Here is a 16308-nt window from a genome sequence, read left to right as displayed (position 1 = left end):
GAATCCTGACATTAAAGTGAGAATTCCCACTTTCTGACTTTAAAGTCAAAATTCTAACTTTATTCTCCAAATTCTGACTTGAAAGTGAGAATTCAGACTTTTTTTCTCAGAATTCTGACTTCAGAGTAACTGCACTGTGGAAAGTTGCTCGTAAAGGCTGCGTTGCCACCCCCGGCCGCAAGGCGGCAGTATATTGTCCAGCTCTGGTCGCAGCACAAAAGATGGACGCGGCCGTGTTTATTCTGTCACTGATCGACTGTTGTGCACTGATTTTCCTGGCCGTCTATTTTGTATCCTTTACTCAGCATGTTTAATTATATGTACGAGGAGCCCGTTTCTGGACTTTTACACCGTTTCAAAAATATGTTTGAGTTTCGTCTTATTAAAGCTGCAAATGGTTGAAAAAACGAACTACCATGCTAACAAATTAGCCGTATTGCTATCGTTTCCTTGGCAGCGTCCGTAGTAAAATTTTAACGGTTTAACGTCGTTTTCTTTCTCCAGCTTGAACGGGCTACGATCAAGCCAATATACATCAACACTGATTTAATTGCAATTCAACGTAGTGATGTTGTCAAATTATTAGTAGTACTATTTCTCCTCTGAACTGGTTGTTAATATTGTTTTGCACCACCTTGACTTAAAGGTCAGATTATCACCTTGTCTGATCTAGAATGTGACTACATCAATGCCAGAGCATGCTGCTCCAAACTCAACAAAGTAAGTGTGCATTAACAAGTCACATTTGATGTTTATAATATATGCCTGTATTATGTGCCCACTCTTGGGTGTGGATACTGCTGGTAACTGAATTTCCCTCTGGAGATCAACTCCGTCTGTCTCTCTATCTACATGAGATAAGAAGTCAACATTATGCATATTAACATATAATAGCCATTTGATGCAGTACCTCTCCATTTGCCATAATCATTTGTCTTACATTCCTGACAACATACACACAATTTTAATATGTGCTGTGCACACATCTAAGTTGTGACTGCTTGCTTTTTTTAATGGTCATGTTCCAGTATCTGTTTTTATTGGCTCAGATGGAGTGAGCATACTGATAATGTGTTTTGTGTTCAGTGGGTAATACCAGAGATGGTTGGCCAGTGTCTGTCCACTGTGCTAATGTTGATCTCCACACATTGGTTCATCTTCTTTCTCAACCTCCCTGTAGCAGCTTGGGACATTTATAGGTAAACCGGTGTTCTGTTTGAATGGCATGTGTGTTCATGTTGTGGTCAAAGTTATCAGTGTGTTGATTCACTGTTCTTGTTGTTGTTGTTGGATCAGATACGCGAAGGTCCCGATGGGCAACATGGGCGTGTTTGACCCCACGGAGATCCACAACCGGGGGCAGCTCAAGTCCCACATGAAGGAGGCCATGATCAAACTGGGCTACCACTTGCTTTGCTTCTTCATTTATTTGTACAGGTAGATGACCACACAACACTTTGACATGTTGTCAGTCCTCGTTTGAGGAAAAGCTTTACATGAACCCGCCTCTGTTTTGCCAGCATGATTCTGGCTCTGATCAACGACTGAGGTGAGAAGAGGGCCCTCCGCCATCCATCTTCACACTCCTGGATTTAAAGTTTCCTTCCTCCCATCCTGTGCCTGGGCTGAATGGCTCAAATCGTTCTAGCATAGTCTTACAAAAAGTACTTTGCATCTGATACAAAGGTATCAGAGACTCAGTAAAATTTGGGGGTGAAAAAAGTCAAATGCCTAAAAAAAACATGTAATATTGTAATGGTACAAGGAGAAAAAAACAAAAATTGCATGAATAAAATAACTTGACAAGATCCTCAACTGTGCCCATTTTGATGCAGGTGTATATTCCTATAATATTCTGACTTTATTCTGTAATAATGTCATAAATTGGGATATGTTTTGCACTGAACCTGTCATGACCGCCCGACACACATTGTAAAGAGTACTGCAGCATGTTGAGATAACTCAGACACAAGTTGATCATTTTGGCTATTTAGTGAACACTTTGAACTGCTCAGCTCATAGTTAGACATGAGATCACCAAACATCCTCTTTGGTTCCAACAGTGGGGCCATTGTGCTAAATAAACAAATGCATTCTTCTGTCTGAACACTTGCCCTTGTGTGAACTCTTAAGACATTCCTTCATTTAAAAGTTTACTGCATCGACTTGTATGTTGATTTTCATCAGTATGTGGCGAGATTGTGTCGTCACCTCCATTTTAAATGACTGCAGCTCATGTTTTGAAATGACTCCAATGAGAGGCATGTGTTCCGATAAAACAGAGAAAGTTCCTCATTGTGTTGACTGACATGACTGCTGGTCAGCTTGACGCTTGGATCTCACTTGTAAGTCTCTGTCGCAGTGTTGTTTTTCTTGGGATTTTGAGTTTCATAAATAAAGCAGAAAATACAATGTGTCTGAGTGTCCTGTATTTTTGTGTAAATGAGAGTGACCTTTTAGAGCAGAGCTTCTCAATAATTTTCTGTGTGCATACCGCCAAATAAATCAGACATTTGAGTGTCTGGATAGGTCCAACTGGCTGAAATACTACGTCCGAGTGACGTCACAGATCAACCAGCCAATCATAAAGTGGGGGTGAGGGCGGGTGTGGCACTTTTCACTTTCATTTAAGCTTTGACCATGATTCTTCCCTAATAAAGTGGCCTGTTATTAGGAACACCTGAAAATGGCGGTGTACCTAATGGAGTGTCCGAGTGACGTCACAGACCCCTCAATTGTCAAAACAGATTGAGTACTGCGATGTACGAGCTTTTGACGGCGTTTTGAACGCACCGCAGCTTTTGGAAAGTTACGGCTAGTTAAAATACCGTCAAAGGTGCGTTCAAACGCCGACCATGGCTCGTACATCTCCATACTCGTGCTGTCGATCGCCAATTCACAGCTGGTCGAACGCGGGCTATTAAATTATTATTATTATTTTTCGTAGCACTTGATGCGTGTGCAAACAACGGCGCTAACAACACAAACACGCTAGCTCGCGAGTTCCCTCCAATTGTCAAAACAGCTCGACTATGGCGATGGACGAGCTTTTGTCGGTGTTTTGAAAGCACCGCAGCTTTCGGAAAGTCAGGGGTAGTTTAAATACCGCCAAATAAATCCGACATTTGAGTGTCTGGATAGGTCCAACTGGCTGAAATACTACGTCCGAGTGACGTCACAGATCAAACAGCCAATCATAAAGTGGGGGTGAGGGCGGGTGTGGCACTTTTCACTTTCATTTAAGCTTTGACCATGATTTTTCCCTAATAAAGTGGCCTGTTATTAGGAACACCTGAAAATGGCGGTGTACCTAATGCAGTGTCCGACTGACGTCACAGATCAACCAGCCAATCAGAAAGTGGGGGGTTGTTTGGGTGTGGCACTTTTCACTTTCATTTAAATTTTGACCATGATTTTTCCCTAATGAAGTGGCCTGTAATTAGGATCACTTGAAAATGGCGGTGTACCTAATAGAGTGTCCGTGTGACGTCACAGATCAACCAGCCAATCAGAAAGTGGGGGGTTGTTTGGGTGTGGCACTTTTCACTTTCATTTAAGTTTTGCCCATGATTTTTCCCTAATGAAGTGGCCTGTGATTAGGTACACCTGAAAATGGCGGCGTACCTAATGGAGTGTCCGTGTGACGTCACAGATCAACCAGCCAATCAGAAAGTGGGGGGTTGTTTGGGTGTGGCACTTTTCACTTTCATTTAAGTTTTGCCCATGATTTTTCCCTAATGAAGTGGCCTGTGATTAGGTACACCTGAAAATGGCGGCGTACCTAATGGAGTGTCCGTGTGACGTCACAGATCAACCAGCCAATCAGAAAGTGGGGGGTTGTTTGGGTGTGGCACTTTTCACTTTCATTTAAGTTTTGCCCATGATTTTTCCCTAATGAAGTGGCCTGTGATTAGGTACACCTGAAAATGGCGGCGTACCTAATGGAGTGTCCGTGTGACGTCACAGATCAACCAGCCAATCAGAAAGTGGGGGGTTGTTTGGGTGTGGCACTTTTCACTTTCATTTAAGTTTTGCCCATGATTTTTCCCTAATGAAGTGGCCTGAGATTAGGTACACCTGAAAATGGCGGCGTACCTAATGGAGTGTCCGTGTGACGTCACAGATCAACCAGCCAATCAGAAAGTGGGGGGTTGTTTGGGTGTGGCACTTTTCACTTTCATTTAAGCTTTGACCATGATTTTTCCCTAATAAAGTGGCCTGTTATTAGGAACACCTGAAAATGGCGGTGTACCTATTGCAGTGTCCGACTGACGTCACAGACCCCTCAATTGTCAAAACAGTTTGAGTACTGCGATGTACGAGCTTTTGACGGCGTTTTGAACGCACCGCAGCTTTTGGAAAGTTACGGCTAGTTAAAATACCACCAAAGGTGCGTTCAAACGCCGACCATGGCTCGTACATCGCGATACTCGAGCTGTCGATCGCCAATTCACAGCTGGTCGATCGCGGGCTATTAAATTATTATTATTATTTTTCTTAGCACTTGATGCGTGTGCAATCAACGGCGCTAACAACACAAACACGCTAGCTCGCGAGTTCCCTCCAATTGTCAAAACAGCTCGAGTAAGGCGATGGACGAGCTTTTGTCGGTGTTTTGAACGCACCGCAGCTTTCGGAAAGTCAGGGGTAGTTTAAATACCGCCAAATAAATCCGACATTTGAGTGTCTGGATAGGTCCAACTGGCTGAAATACTACGTCCGAGTGACGTCACAGATCAACCAGCCAATCATAAAGTGGGGGTGAGGGCGGGTGTGGCACTTTTCACTTTCATTTAAGCTTTGACCATGATTTTTCCCTAATAAAGTGGCCTGTTATTAGGAACACCTGAAAATGGCGGTGTACCTAATGGAGTGTCCGAGTGACGTCACAGACCCCTCAATTGTCAAAACAGATTGAGTACTGCGATGTACGAGCTTTTGACGGCGTTTTGAACGCACCGCAGCTTTTGGAAAGTTACGGCTAGTTAAAATACCGTCAAAGGTGCGTTCAAACGCCGACCATGGCTCGTACATCTCCATACTCGTGCTGTCGATCGCCAATTCACAGCTGGTCGATCGCGGGCTATTAAATTATTATTATTATTTTTCGTAGCACTTGATGCGTGTGCAAACAACGGCGCTAACAACACAAACACGCTAGCTCGCGAGTTCCCTCCAATTGTCAAAACAGCTCGACTATGGCGATGGACGAGCTTTTGTCGGTGTTTTGAAAGCACCGCAGCTTTCGGAAAGTCAGGGGTAGTTTAAATACCGCCAAATAAATCCGACATTTGAGTGTCTGGATAGGTCCAACTGGCTGAAATACTACGTCCGAGTGACGTCACAGATCAAACAGCCAATCATAAAGTGGGGGTGAGGGCGGGTGTGGCACTTTTCAATTTCATTTAAGCTTTGACCATGATTTTTCCCTAATAAAGTGGCCTGTTATTAGGAACACCTGAAAATGGCGGTGTACCTAATGCAGTGTCCGACTGACGTCACAGATCAACCAGCCAATCAGAAAGTGGGGGGTTGTTTGGGTGTGGCACTTTTCACTTTCATTTAAGTTTTGCCCATGATTTTTCCCTAATGAAGTGGCCTGTGATTAGGTACACCTGAAAATGGCGGCGTACCTAATGGAGTGTCCGTGTGACGTCACAGATCAACCAGCCAATCAGAAAGTGGGGGGTTGTTTGGGTGTGGCACTTTTCACTTTCATTTAAGTTTTGCCCATGATTTTTCCCTAATGAAGTGGCCTGTGATTAGGTACACCTGAAAATGGCGGCGTACCTAATGGAGTGTCCATGTGACGTCACAGATCAACCAGCCAATCAGAAAGTGGGGGGTTGTTTGGGTGTGGCACTTTTCACTTTCATTTAAGTTTTGCCCATGATTTTTCCCTAATGAAGTGGCCTGTGATTAGGTACACCTGAAAATGGCGGCGTACCTAATGGAGTGTCCGTGTGACGTCACAGATCAACCAGCCAATCAGAAAGTGGGGGGTTGTTTGGGTGTGGCACTTTTCACTTTCATTGTAGTTTTGCCCATGATTTTTCCCTAATGAAGTGGCCTGTGTTTAGGTACACCTGAAAATGGCGGCGTACCTAATGGAGTGTCCGTGTGACGTCACAGATCAACCAGCCAATCAGAAAGTGGGGGGTTGTTTGGGTGTGGCACTTTTCACTTTCATTTAAGCTTTGACCATGATTTTTCCCTAATAAAGTGGCCTGTTATTAGGAACACCTGAAAATGGCGGTGTACCTATTGCAGTGTCCGACTGACGTCACAGACCCCTCAATTGTCAAAACAGTTTGAGTACTGCGATGTACGAGCTTTTGACGGCGTTTTGAACGCACCGCAGCTTTTGGAAAGTTACGGCTAGTTAAAATACCACCAAAGGTGCGTTCAAACGCCGACCATGGCTCGTACATCGCGATACTCGAGCTGTCGATCGCCAATTCACAGCTGGTCGATCGCGGGCTATTAAATTATTATTATTATTTTTCTTAGCACTTGATGCGTGTGCAATCAACGGCGCTAACAACACAAACACGCTAGCTCGCGAGTTCCCTCCAATTGTCAAAACAGCTCGAGTATGGCGATGGACGAGCTTTTGTCGGTGTTTTGAACGCACCGCAGCTTTCGGAAAGTCAGGGGTAGTTTAAATACCGCCAAATAAATCCGACATTTGAGTGTCTGGATAGGTCCAACTGGCTGAAATACTACGTCCAAGTGACGTCACAGATCAACCAGCCAATCAGAAAGTGGGGGTGAGGGCGGGTGTGGCACTTTTCACTTTCATTTAAGCTTTGACCATGATTTTTCCCTAATAAAGTGGCTTGTTATTAGGAACACCTGAAAACTGACGTCACAGATCCAAGAGCCAATCAGAACGTGGGGGTGTGGGTAGGTGTGGCACACTGATTGTGACGTCACTCAGACACTCTATTAGGTACACCGCCCTTTTCAGGTGTACCTAATAACAAGCCACTTCATTAGGGAAAAAGCTTAAGTGAAAGTGAAAAGTGCCACGCCCGCCCTCACCCCCACTTTCTGATTGGCTGTTTGATCTGTGACGTCATTTGGACAATCTATTAGGTACAGTGAGTGATAGACAGCGTTGCACACGTTATGCCGACATTGATGTTTTAATTTTGTATTTGTTGGATTGTAGTTGATGGGGTTATTATTTAAAAATTGTGGCTCCTGCCAACATTTAAGTTGCCCAATGCCCTGATTTAGATGGTTGCAGTGTTGGTGGGGCACTGTTGAAATAAATGCATCATCATCCATTAGCAAATGAAAGTACCTGTCTATCAGTTTTGTAGCAGTCTCTCACAGCTCATTTTACAAATAAAATCTTTTTAAATACCAGACAAGAGATTTTTAAAACCCTGACTCTTTATTTAAAATGTGTATACAGAACAATACAGAACAGTACAATCACTTTTGTAATAACACGCATCTGGCAGAAACTACCTGCAAGCAAAGGAAGTTCCTTCTTTTCTTGTTTTACAGCAAGAGAAGCCCGAACCACAGACTCAAAAGAAATGCTAGCAGAAGCAGAGTCTTGAACCCCAGCTGTGAGTGACTGAAGTGTGTGTTTGTTTTAACTGAAGATGATGTTGAGATAGTAACACAGTTCAAGGGCTGGACAATTTTTCTTTTTACCAAGCAAATTGTAAAAGCCGTAAAATATGTCACTTATATTTTGGCCAAAATGCAAATTTGCACTTTTGTTCATTATATACACCAATTGTCAGATTTTTGGTCTGGATTTTGTTTTCAGTGCAATCAGATGTAAATATTAAAAGACAGTCTTGTATCTCATGGAAAAGGTGCACTGAAACGTTTTTATCATGGAAAAAAAAAGAAACAAATAAAAATGCAGGAACCATGTGACATATTTTGTATGCTGTCTTTAAACACAACCTCATCAAACATGCCATAACACAAAAATACAGCACATAGAACATCAGAAATCAGATTGTTCACTTGAGTCTATAAAAAGAAACACTTTGTACAAGTTTATCAGGATTTCTTTTTTTTTACACCGTGTGGGAAGTGAATAGGTAATTGTTAAACATGTTATCTCAGTAGAGATGTGTACAAAATGGCTAATTGCGTAATATAGAATATGCGTTCACTATCAACACATCACGTGCAGACTTGAATCCCAACACCCTTTGGGTGACTGGTGCAATCGGTGACATTCCTGATCACACACATTATAAATCCATCTGACAGCCAGAAATACTCACTACAAGCACTGGCATTGAAAATAGCTACAACAGCCGCATGAAAGAAGTTTAACAACGCCAATGAGCAGCTGTTTTAAGGAGATTATTGCGGCTTCATCTAAAATCATTGTGTAAGATTTGTGAATATTGTCTTGGATGAATTCCAAACTTACTAAAAACAGAAGAATTGTCAGAGAGAAGATGGTAAAATCAAACTTTTCACAGACAAACACAATTATGTTTTGACATCCAAAGTCATATTTAGCTTAGGGTAAACAGAACGTCATAAAAGCAGGGACTTAAAATGTTGAACTCAATTTGTAATGAGGGAAAAAAAGGAAAGAAAACAGTTACAAGAAAACAAAAATATACTAAAACAAGTGGACTGCAGTCTGCGATAAGAGATGACAATAGGCTACACTCAAACAAGGATTGGTGTATAAGAGCAACTAGTGAAGCCAGAATAAATGAAGCACATCCACAACAAAGGCATGAAGGAACCCACGCTGGCGATCCTAACGTACTGCCACAAACCAGCAACTCAATGTCTTGCTAGATGGAGGCCATACTGTTGAGCGTGTCGTGGACCATCAAACACATCATTGTGCAATCTTGTGCGACATGCTTATTAAATACTCGTTTGTCTCAGCACGAAAGCAACAAGGGGAAGGAAAACAAAGCCGGAAAACCTCTTGTGTACTTTAAAATGACAATATAGTGTAGGCTAGATAAATCATTGAAAAGTCCCTTTGCGTGGGTCTTACATCCACTGTGTTCCTGCAGGTCAAATCTCAAGACGTGAGGTGAAGAAGAAAGCAAACACACACACACACGCACACACACACACACACGCACACACGCACACACGCACACACACTCTCTCTCTCTACAAGGAGTGGTTTTGTGTCACTTCAACAATAAATTATGTCTCTGATAATAAATAAGAGGAGGTGGGTGGATCCAGTCAAGAGAAGATGCGTCAGATAACGGACTTCTAGGTGTGGTCTTAAGGAGAAACCCAGCAGTCGCTCTTCTGGCCTCCAGGATGTCCGGTCAGCAAAACTCTCCTTGCTCCATCCAGTCAAGTGTCACCAGAGTCATTTAGTGCTCGTCGCGTTCACAGCGACAACGGTAGCAACGGTCACAGATCATCAGCTGTCCATGCTGCAACAATCTGTGGATACAAAGATGGCTGGTGTCATTATTTATTCTTGACAGTGATGCGATGTGTGTGGAGGGAGTGGGGAGCAAAACTTTCTACCATTGAGTCCCTCTGTGTCCTGGACATCCAAGTAAGGGGCGGGTCCCCAGATTCGGATGGTTCCGTCATCGGAGGCGCTTGCCAGTAGACCGGGCAGGACGGGGTTCCAGCTCACACAGTTGACCGTGCGCGTGTGTCCTGTCAGCTCCGCGATGGGCAACTCGCTGCGCCTGTGCCAGATGTAAACTTTGTGGTCTGTGAAGGGACAGCGCTCGTCAGTTGGCACTTTGATAAAAGTGGACAGTAATGCCATCAAGGGTTCTGGAACATCCCAATGTTGTCCTGTCCCCATTGAAATGACTTGCCTTCACTGCCGCTCGCAATGAAGTCTTCATTGTGGCCTCCAAAGCAGGAGTGGATGGTGTAGAAGCCCTGTGTCACCCCTTGGTACTTCCTCACCAGCACCCGATCCTGCAGGTCCCACAAGTGCACTCCCTGCCAACACAGTAGCATTCAAGTGAAGAAGAAGTCTGAAGCACAAGTTTCACCACCTTTATGGCTTTAACAGCCACTGACCTGGGTAGCAACGTTGAGCAGAGCTAATCTTCCATTCTTGGACACAGTGAAGGACATGATGGGATGGTCCTCCTGGACTCTGGAAGAAGCCATTAACTGAAGTCATACTTAAGACAATCACTGATTCAAACCACCATACGTCTGTCAAAAGGAGAGATTTTTTTTTTTAATTTAAATTCAGCTTTTAAAATGGGCCTCAATTTAGGAAGTCTTTTTCTTTTCCTCCTGTCCTCTGAGTGATCTCCCCGGTTACTGCTACTTGAAGTGCAAAGTGTATATGCATACAACTTGGTTACAATCGCACATGAGTGGCGAGAACTAGCTTTATGCCCAAGTGCGTGCTCCTATGCTACTGACTCACATGTTTCTGTCCGTCAGGTCCTCAAAGTTGTAGCCACGAATGCGTTGGTGGGTGTCAGAAGCAAGGACGCTCCGTCCGTCTCCCAAACACCACAGGCACTGCACACGAATGCCTTCCCACGAGTCCAGTAGGTTTCCATCTAAATCCTGTTAGTCCCAGTTCAGGAGAAAAATGATTCAACAGAATGTGAAATTTGGTCAACTAGAATAAGATAACATATTTCATTTGACAAAAAAAAAGACTCTTTCTGACTTGATGTCTCTCTCATGGATTATTCTCTTCATTCAGTTGGCAAACTATCTTTTTAGCTGTTTTTGAAGTAATGGTGCATCCAAGTCAGGTTAGGCAAAAATAGTGCTACAATGCTAAATCCGCTCTTTTGAGTCAGTGCTTCTGATGGTATCAAAGTCTGATTTTCTCCAAATTATTTGTTTTATCAATTCTTAAGAGGAGTGGTCTATAACTGGTTGGTTGTGACCCAGAAGTGGTTAGCAGACAGGAGTTTATGATTGAGTTTATAACTGTATCGACATACACTGCTGAATATTTATTGGCAAAAATGTCAGCTTGACCAACACTGGACAACCTCAGCGATGAACTGGTTATCAGCGCTCAGCAGTGCAGTCCCAATTTGTTGTGTCGTGAAATATACTCACACATTGGTAGAATTGGCCTCTCTGCCCACCAGTGATGAAGCGTTTGCCATCTGGATTCCACGCCACGCTGGTGAGACTATCTTCATGAGATTGACTCATCTTTGTTCGTAACTCCCCCGTCTAAACAACCGTAAAGGGAACACGCTGCACTGAATTCAAGTTCCTCCAGGGTAAGCTGATGTAATGTGACCCACCTACAGTATCTCAGAAACGTGAGTAAACCTCACAATCTTTTGCCAATAACAGACAAAAATGTTCAACCCTTTGTTTAACGTAAGAAATACCCACATTGGTCACAGAAATAACATCTGACTGAAAATGACAAAACTCAAAATTCAACAAAAATGACTTCCATTTTTGGGCATGAATACCAGCAAATCGGGCTGATGGGATACTAATACATGACTACAAAGAAAAGAACAACTTTTGAAGGGTGAATTAGTAGGGGGCAAAAGATATTCACGTGTAAGTTACTTTCAAGAAATGAAGTTGCTATCTGCTGAGTTATTTAGAGGTGGGCGGTAAATGTACACTTTTATGTACAACCTGTACAGTGACTAATTCACATTGTCGTAAAGTGTCTTTTCAAATTCAAATTACACTCATGTCCATGAGAAGTTGAAGCAGATATCTGGTCACTTTTTTAAGGGCCCCAAGGCTGAGACGAGCTTACCTGTACATTCCACAGCCACAACTCAGAGCAATCATCAGGACCACATGCTATCAGATAGGAGTCATCAGGGCTCCATGCCAAGTAAGAAACTCCATACGCATGACCCTCAAGAGTCTTCATTAACTTCACCTGTCGTGTTTCCTATTTAAAAAATCAAATCACAAATTCTAACTTTCCAGTGACACCTCGTCCCTAAGTGACGACATGATGAAAAGTTAACAATATATTACCGTGTCAACATGCCATATAATGACGGTGGTGTCTTTAGAACCAGTTGCCAGTTTTGTGCCGTCATTGGAGAACTTGCAGAACCAGACTTCATTGCAGTGTTCAGTAAGGATTTGCTGAGTGTAGCAAGGGAACTGTTTCCTAAAAAATGGTGACACACATTTATTGCAGAAACCATTATGAATTCTATTCATAACAATCTATAGAGTAATTCATAAAACGTATTATTATTAAGATGACGCTCACACTTGAATTACACTTGTAAAACTTTGCTATTTTTTCTTTCACTTCATACCAATTGTCACTTCAAAACACATCCCAGAACATTTTATGACTAGTTTGCCCGGGAAAGAAAGAGAAAACAAAATGAAATGGGAAAACTTGTGTCACTGTCCAAATAGTAGAGTATAAAAATGTGTTGCGATAGAATGTAGTCTAAGGGCTGACCCAGATTGGAGTCATCCATCAGAAAGGTTGATCAAATAAAATGAGTTTGTCAAGTCCTTTCTACATTTTCTGCCTCCTTAATCGCAAAAACGATCAATAAATATATATTTTCTTTTAAAAGGATCTCAAGAAAGATGAGGTTACCGGCTGCAGCCGTGGTCCAGTAGCAAGGACACCGAGTCCAGTCCGTTGTCCATCTTAGTGTTGTGGTAAAGGCAGCGCTCCCGCTGTAGTTCCACTGCCTGTTTTAGCAGTGTTTGCAGTCTGTGAGGAGGCAGCATCACTGACGGAGGCAGGTAGGCTACACACGTGCAAAAAGATCACACTCTATGGTGAATATTTAGAGTGGAATAACAAGAAATCAGGTTCAACAACATTTCACCAAATACAACAAGAGACATTGTCAGTCACGAAACTGCAATACTAATTGAATCCAAAGTATGCGTTCTAGGAAAAATGATAGCACTGGTATCAAAAGCAGGTTTAAGGGGGTTTTAAATCTACCCTTAAGCAATGGATTAGATTTAATCACAGTGAAGATGAAAAGGTTGACCTACTTGAATGAATTAAAAAGTAAAACAATACTCCTTTGAAAAGCGTACAAATCTCATCAAACGGTCCAAACATTCTGTTGATTGCACCCGAGACAAATGGTAAAATGTAGAAAAGCAGCTGCAAGATTTCACTAAAGGCATGACAAGCAGAAGGATCAGTCACTTGGTGTGTTTGAGTCAGACTGCACTCACTCTGGAGTTTGTCCAGCAGCTTTGTTCGGGATACAGTGCCTTTGCCTTCCCAGTCCGCTTTGGCTCGCAGGTCCTCTGCATGACTGCACATCAGGTACCTTCAAAGCACACATTCAACTTTCTTATCAACTGTCAAAAAGACAGCGGGTTAATAATATTGATGCGAAAGAAGAACTTACAAAGTACAATAACAGGAAAACTCAATGTTTTCACTCAATGAAAAAAAAAACCCAGAAAGGCAAAAAAAACATTTTTATAATTGATGTGAAGGATTGGTGTACTGACCCGCTCAAAACGTGGATACGCTCTGTGTTGTACTTGAGAGGAGTGAGTTCAGCTCTGAGAACTTGCAGAGCCTCCAAGACTTTACCATCCTCGAGATACTCCAAATACTTTTGCTGCAACAGTAGGAACTTCATGCGCTGCACAGATGGGAATAAAGATAACAAAGACAAAAAAGGCAATGTGACTCCACATGATTTGTGTTGCACATTATACAGCATAACCAAGCAATTTATCAATGATCATCCATACTAAAGTCGACATGCTCAATCTTGTGTCATGTTGTTCATTTATAAGAGTAAGTCAGTCACGTTTTTCCTTTATATCAATATGTTCAGTGCAGCCTAATTAGTCAAAACGTGGTGTTGTGATTAGAGTTTTGTTTGTGGAATATGAATTAAAAAGGCCATCTTATGGGGGGGGGGCGACCATTTTGCCACTTGCTGTCGACTGAAAATGACATCACAGTCGGCGGGACCTGCCAACTGTGATGTCTGGCAAAATGGTTGGCAAGTAGCAAAACAGCTTCTCCTTGATATGGTTAAAAATGGGTGAATTTTGCTGTTGAACTCATTTTGCACAAACGCAATATTAATCAGAATGCCATGTTTACAGCACATACAACATATTGTTAAGAAAATTTGGGAATTAACATTGCCTGTAATTTTCACAACAACAAATGTTAGTTTAGGTGTGTTGGCAGTCTGACGATACACACCACTATAGCAGTAGGAGAATGCATCAGTGCCTTCAGCTCATTTAGGTCACTCTCCGCCTAAATTAGAAAGGTTCATCAAAATCATGTAATCCAAATGACAAATAATGTGACTATAGTAGCTCAGTAAATAACTTGGTTCAACCTTGTCCCATTCTCCTTCCATGACATGATTACGAAACTTTGTGGCAGAGGGATGCTCCAGCCTGCAGCCAGATTCTTGCATGAGAAGGTCCACCGTCTGACTGTAAAGAATATATGTCACGTCACAGAATAGAAAATCAATTCACATCATTAACCTGGGAGTACATATCCTCTTATCGCACATGACTCTGCATTTGGATGAGCTGATTCTACTAATGCTTCTTTGTGTTTTCTATTTGTTTTGTTGTAGTTTGCTACATGATTGCAAACTACATGCAGATAGACCCTTTTAGAATGGTTGTAAACAATTGGCCCCGATGCCACGGCTGACTGAACGGTGAGTGAATGCCGTTGACCTGACAGAAAGGTGAGTGAATGCCGTTGACCTGAACTGAAAACGTTGACCACGAATGCCGTTGACCTGAACTGAAAACATTGACCAAAATTATGTGTTTGGGGTTGCACTGCTTTCTATCAATCAGCGTATGTGTCCGAATGGAACGTTCAACCAGATGACCAAGTAAACAAAAGGAAACAGACCCAAGATAAAATACCAGTGAGTTCTATTTTTTTCTCCTTTTTCTGGTAATGTTATTATATTGTTCTGTCTATGTACAATTAATCATTTACAAGAAAAGCATTATACGAACTGATATGATGATCCTGTGAACAGTGTGGTCTGTCCTTTAGAAGTAAGGTCAGTAATTAAGCCCATCATGCAAGTGATCATCGAATGTAATAAACAGTCTTTTGTTTCAACACCTTTTCAATGAAATAGCCGTTTGCTAAAATCTATTCCAAAAGGCGCACTCGTGTATTTTCGGAATTCACGGTGACGGCGCAGTCATCCACTAACCGACGAGAGCGCTTTGTCGTCATAGAAGGCAGAACTGACAAGATTTTTTTCTCTCCCCCAAATAGTTGGAAAATGGGCTTATGTCATCACGAATCTTGATGTCAGCCACAATGTTAAATCCACTCTAGTTGACTTACTTGAGACCCAAATCGTGTAAATGTTGTCCGATGAGCCTGATGACGTCTTCCTCAGATTGAGACAAGCGCTTCTTCTTCTTGACGCCACAGCTGATGTCGCCCGAGCTGTTGTTGATGTTGTTAGACGCGGGCAGAGCTGACACTCCGTTGTTGTTGTTGTTAGTCACTGGGTTGCCATTGTTAGTGGCTGACACAAGTCCATTTGAGTGAGCTGCCCCAGTGGCAGACGACTCGCCGTTCTGGGTTCCGTTTCGGCAGGACACTTCTGGCTCTCTATCTGGAGCTGCCCCGTTAGCTTGCATGTTAGCACAGTTTGTTTGTCGAGCCAAAACGGAATGGCAGAGAGCGGTGGGACAACGGCGAGGGGAACGATACCACCGGCAAAGCAGCTGACAGGCCCACTGACCCAGATGCAGCCCCAAACTGTCTTGCTCCCCTGCGGCCGAGTCTGCTGCTTGATTCGCGGCGGTTGCTGCGACAAAAAAAAACAAAAACAAAAAAAAACCCCCACGAACAATTCACTCGGAGGACGAAGAGACGAAGGCGACAATGATTCCTACCGCCACATTTTGCGGTATTACGCAGTATTTGGCGCTGTCATATAGCGCTTCGGTCGCGTTGAAGTTAATGGTTATTAAAGCTTGTTATTGTTGCTCCCAGACAGCTGCAGCCCTGTTATGGACTTACGCAGTGACGTCAGCGGAAATTCCTTCATGTCTTTTTGTGCGTGCGGCGTCACCGCAAGGGGCGCACACGTGCATGATCTCCTCCTCACTTCGATTTGCTTTGCGTACCACCATCAATTATAATATCAACCTGTGCGCAGGACAATTTAAGGATAGTTAAAGGGAAGTAACTACCGTCCATAGAAAAACGTGAGACAGTCACAGATTACCACTGCTGACTTTAGATTGAGTTTCATTTACAACTAAAACTACTATGGAGGCCTTTTATTCAATATCCATCTTAAAGTTCATTTATTACACCAGTCATAGGCTTTACACTGGTTTCAATTAAGCTATAAAATAGTTTTTGAAATGATGTGA

At 42.7% G+C, this 16308-nt stretch overlaps 2 protein-coding genes across 2 annotated transcripts; one reads left to right on the top strand and one right to left on the bottom strand.

Annotated features, from left to right (window-relative positions):
* Positions 1–129: 129 nt before the first annotated feature.
* On the top strand, positions 130–2416 carry cnih4 (cornichon family member 4). Its single transcript, XM_085918430.1, has 5 exons — positions 130–290; positions 652–720; positions 1087–1199; positions 1297–1437; positions 1521–2416. Exons 1-5 carry the CDS (start codon positions 222–224, stop codon positions 1546–1548), a joined length of 420 nt encoding a protein of 139 aa, XP_085774556.1. The 5' UTR covers positions 130–221; the 3' UTR covers positions 1549–2416.
* Positions 2417–7834: 5418 nt separating this feature from the next.
* wdr26a (WD repeat domain 26a) lies at positions 7835–15973 on the bottom strand. Its single transcript, XM_085917737.1, has 14 exons — positions 15263–15973; positions 14271–14370; positions 14129–14185; positions 13414–13550; positions 13129–13226; positions 12527–12683; positions 11938–12076; positions 11708–11848; positions 11035–11154; positions 10379–10524; positions 10018–10096; positions 9807–9936; positions 9502–9696; positions 7835–9414 (listed from the first exon to the last, which is right to left on the bottom strand). Exons 1-14 carry the CDS (start codon positions 15562–15564, stop codon positions 9392–9394), a joined length of 1824 nt encoding a protein of 607 aa, XP_085773863.1. The 5' UTR covers positions 15565–15973; the 3' UTR covers positions 7835–9391.
* Positions 15974–16308: the final 335 nt, after the last annotated feature.

This window comes from Syngnathus leptorhynchus, chromosome 8 (assembly GCF_054491065.1).
Source record: "Syngnathus leptorhynchus isolate UIUO chromosome 8, UIUO_Slep, whole genome shotgun sequence".
In the NCBI taxonomy this organism is placed as follows: Eukaryota; Metazoa; Chordata; class Actinopteri; order Syngnathiformes; family Syngnathidae; genus Syngnathus; species Syngnathus leptorhynchus.
The sequence above is the reverse complement of the archived record's forward strand: the minus strand, read 5'-3'. Positions and strand labels throughout refer to the sequence as shown.

Coding starts and splice junctions, on each gene's coding strand:
- cnih4 (XM_085918430.1), top strand. CDS start 222: ATGGACGCGGCCGTGTTTATTCTGTCACTGATCGACTGTTGTGCACTG. Junction 721..1,086: donor GCTGCTCCAAACTCAACAAA/GTAAGTGTGCAT, acceptor TTTTGTGTTCAG/TGGGTAATACCAGAGATGGT. Junction 1,200..1,296: donor GCAGCTTGGGACATTTATAG/GTAAACCGGTGT, acceptor TTGTTGGATCAG/ATACGCGAAGGTCCCGATGG.
- wdr26a (XM_085917737.1), bottom strand. CDS start 15,564: ATGCAAGCTAACGGGGCAGCTCCAGATAGAGAGCCAGAAGTGTCCTGC. Junction 10,525..11,034: donor GAGGCCAATTCTACCAATGT/GTGAGTATATTT, acceptor TGGGACTAACAG/GATTTAGATGGAAACCTACT. Junction 9,697..9,806: donor CATTGCGAGCGGCAGTGAAG/GCAAGTCATTTC, acceptor GTCCCTTCACAG/ACCACAAAGTTTACATCTGG.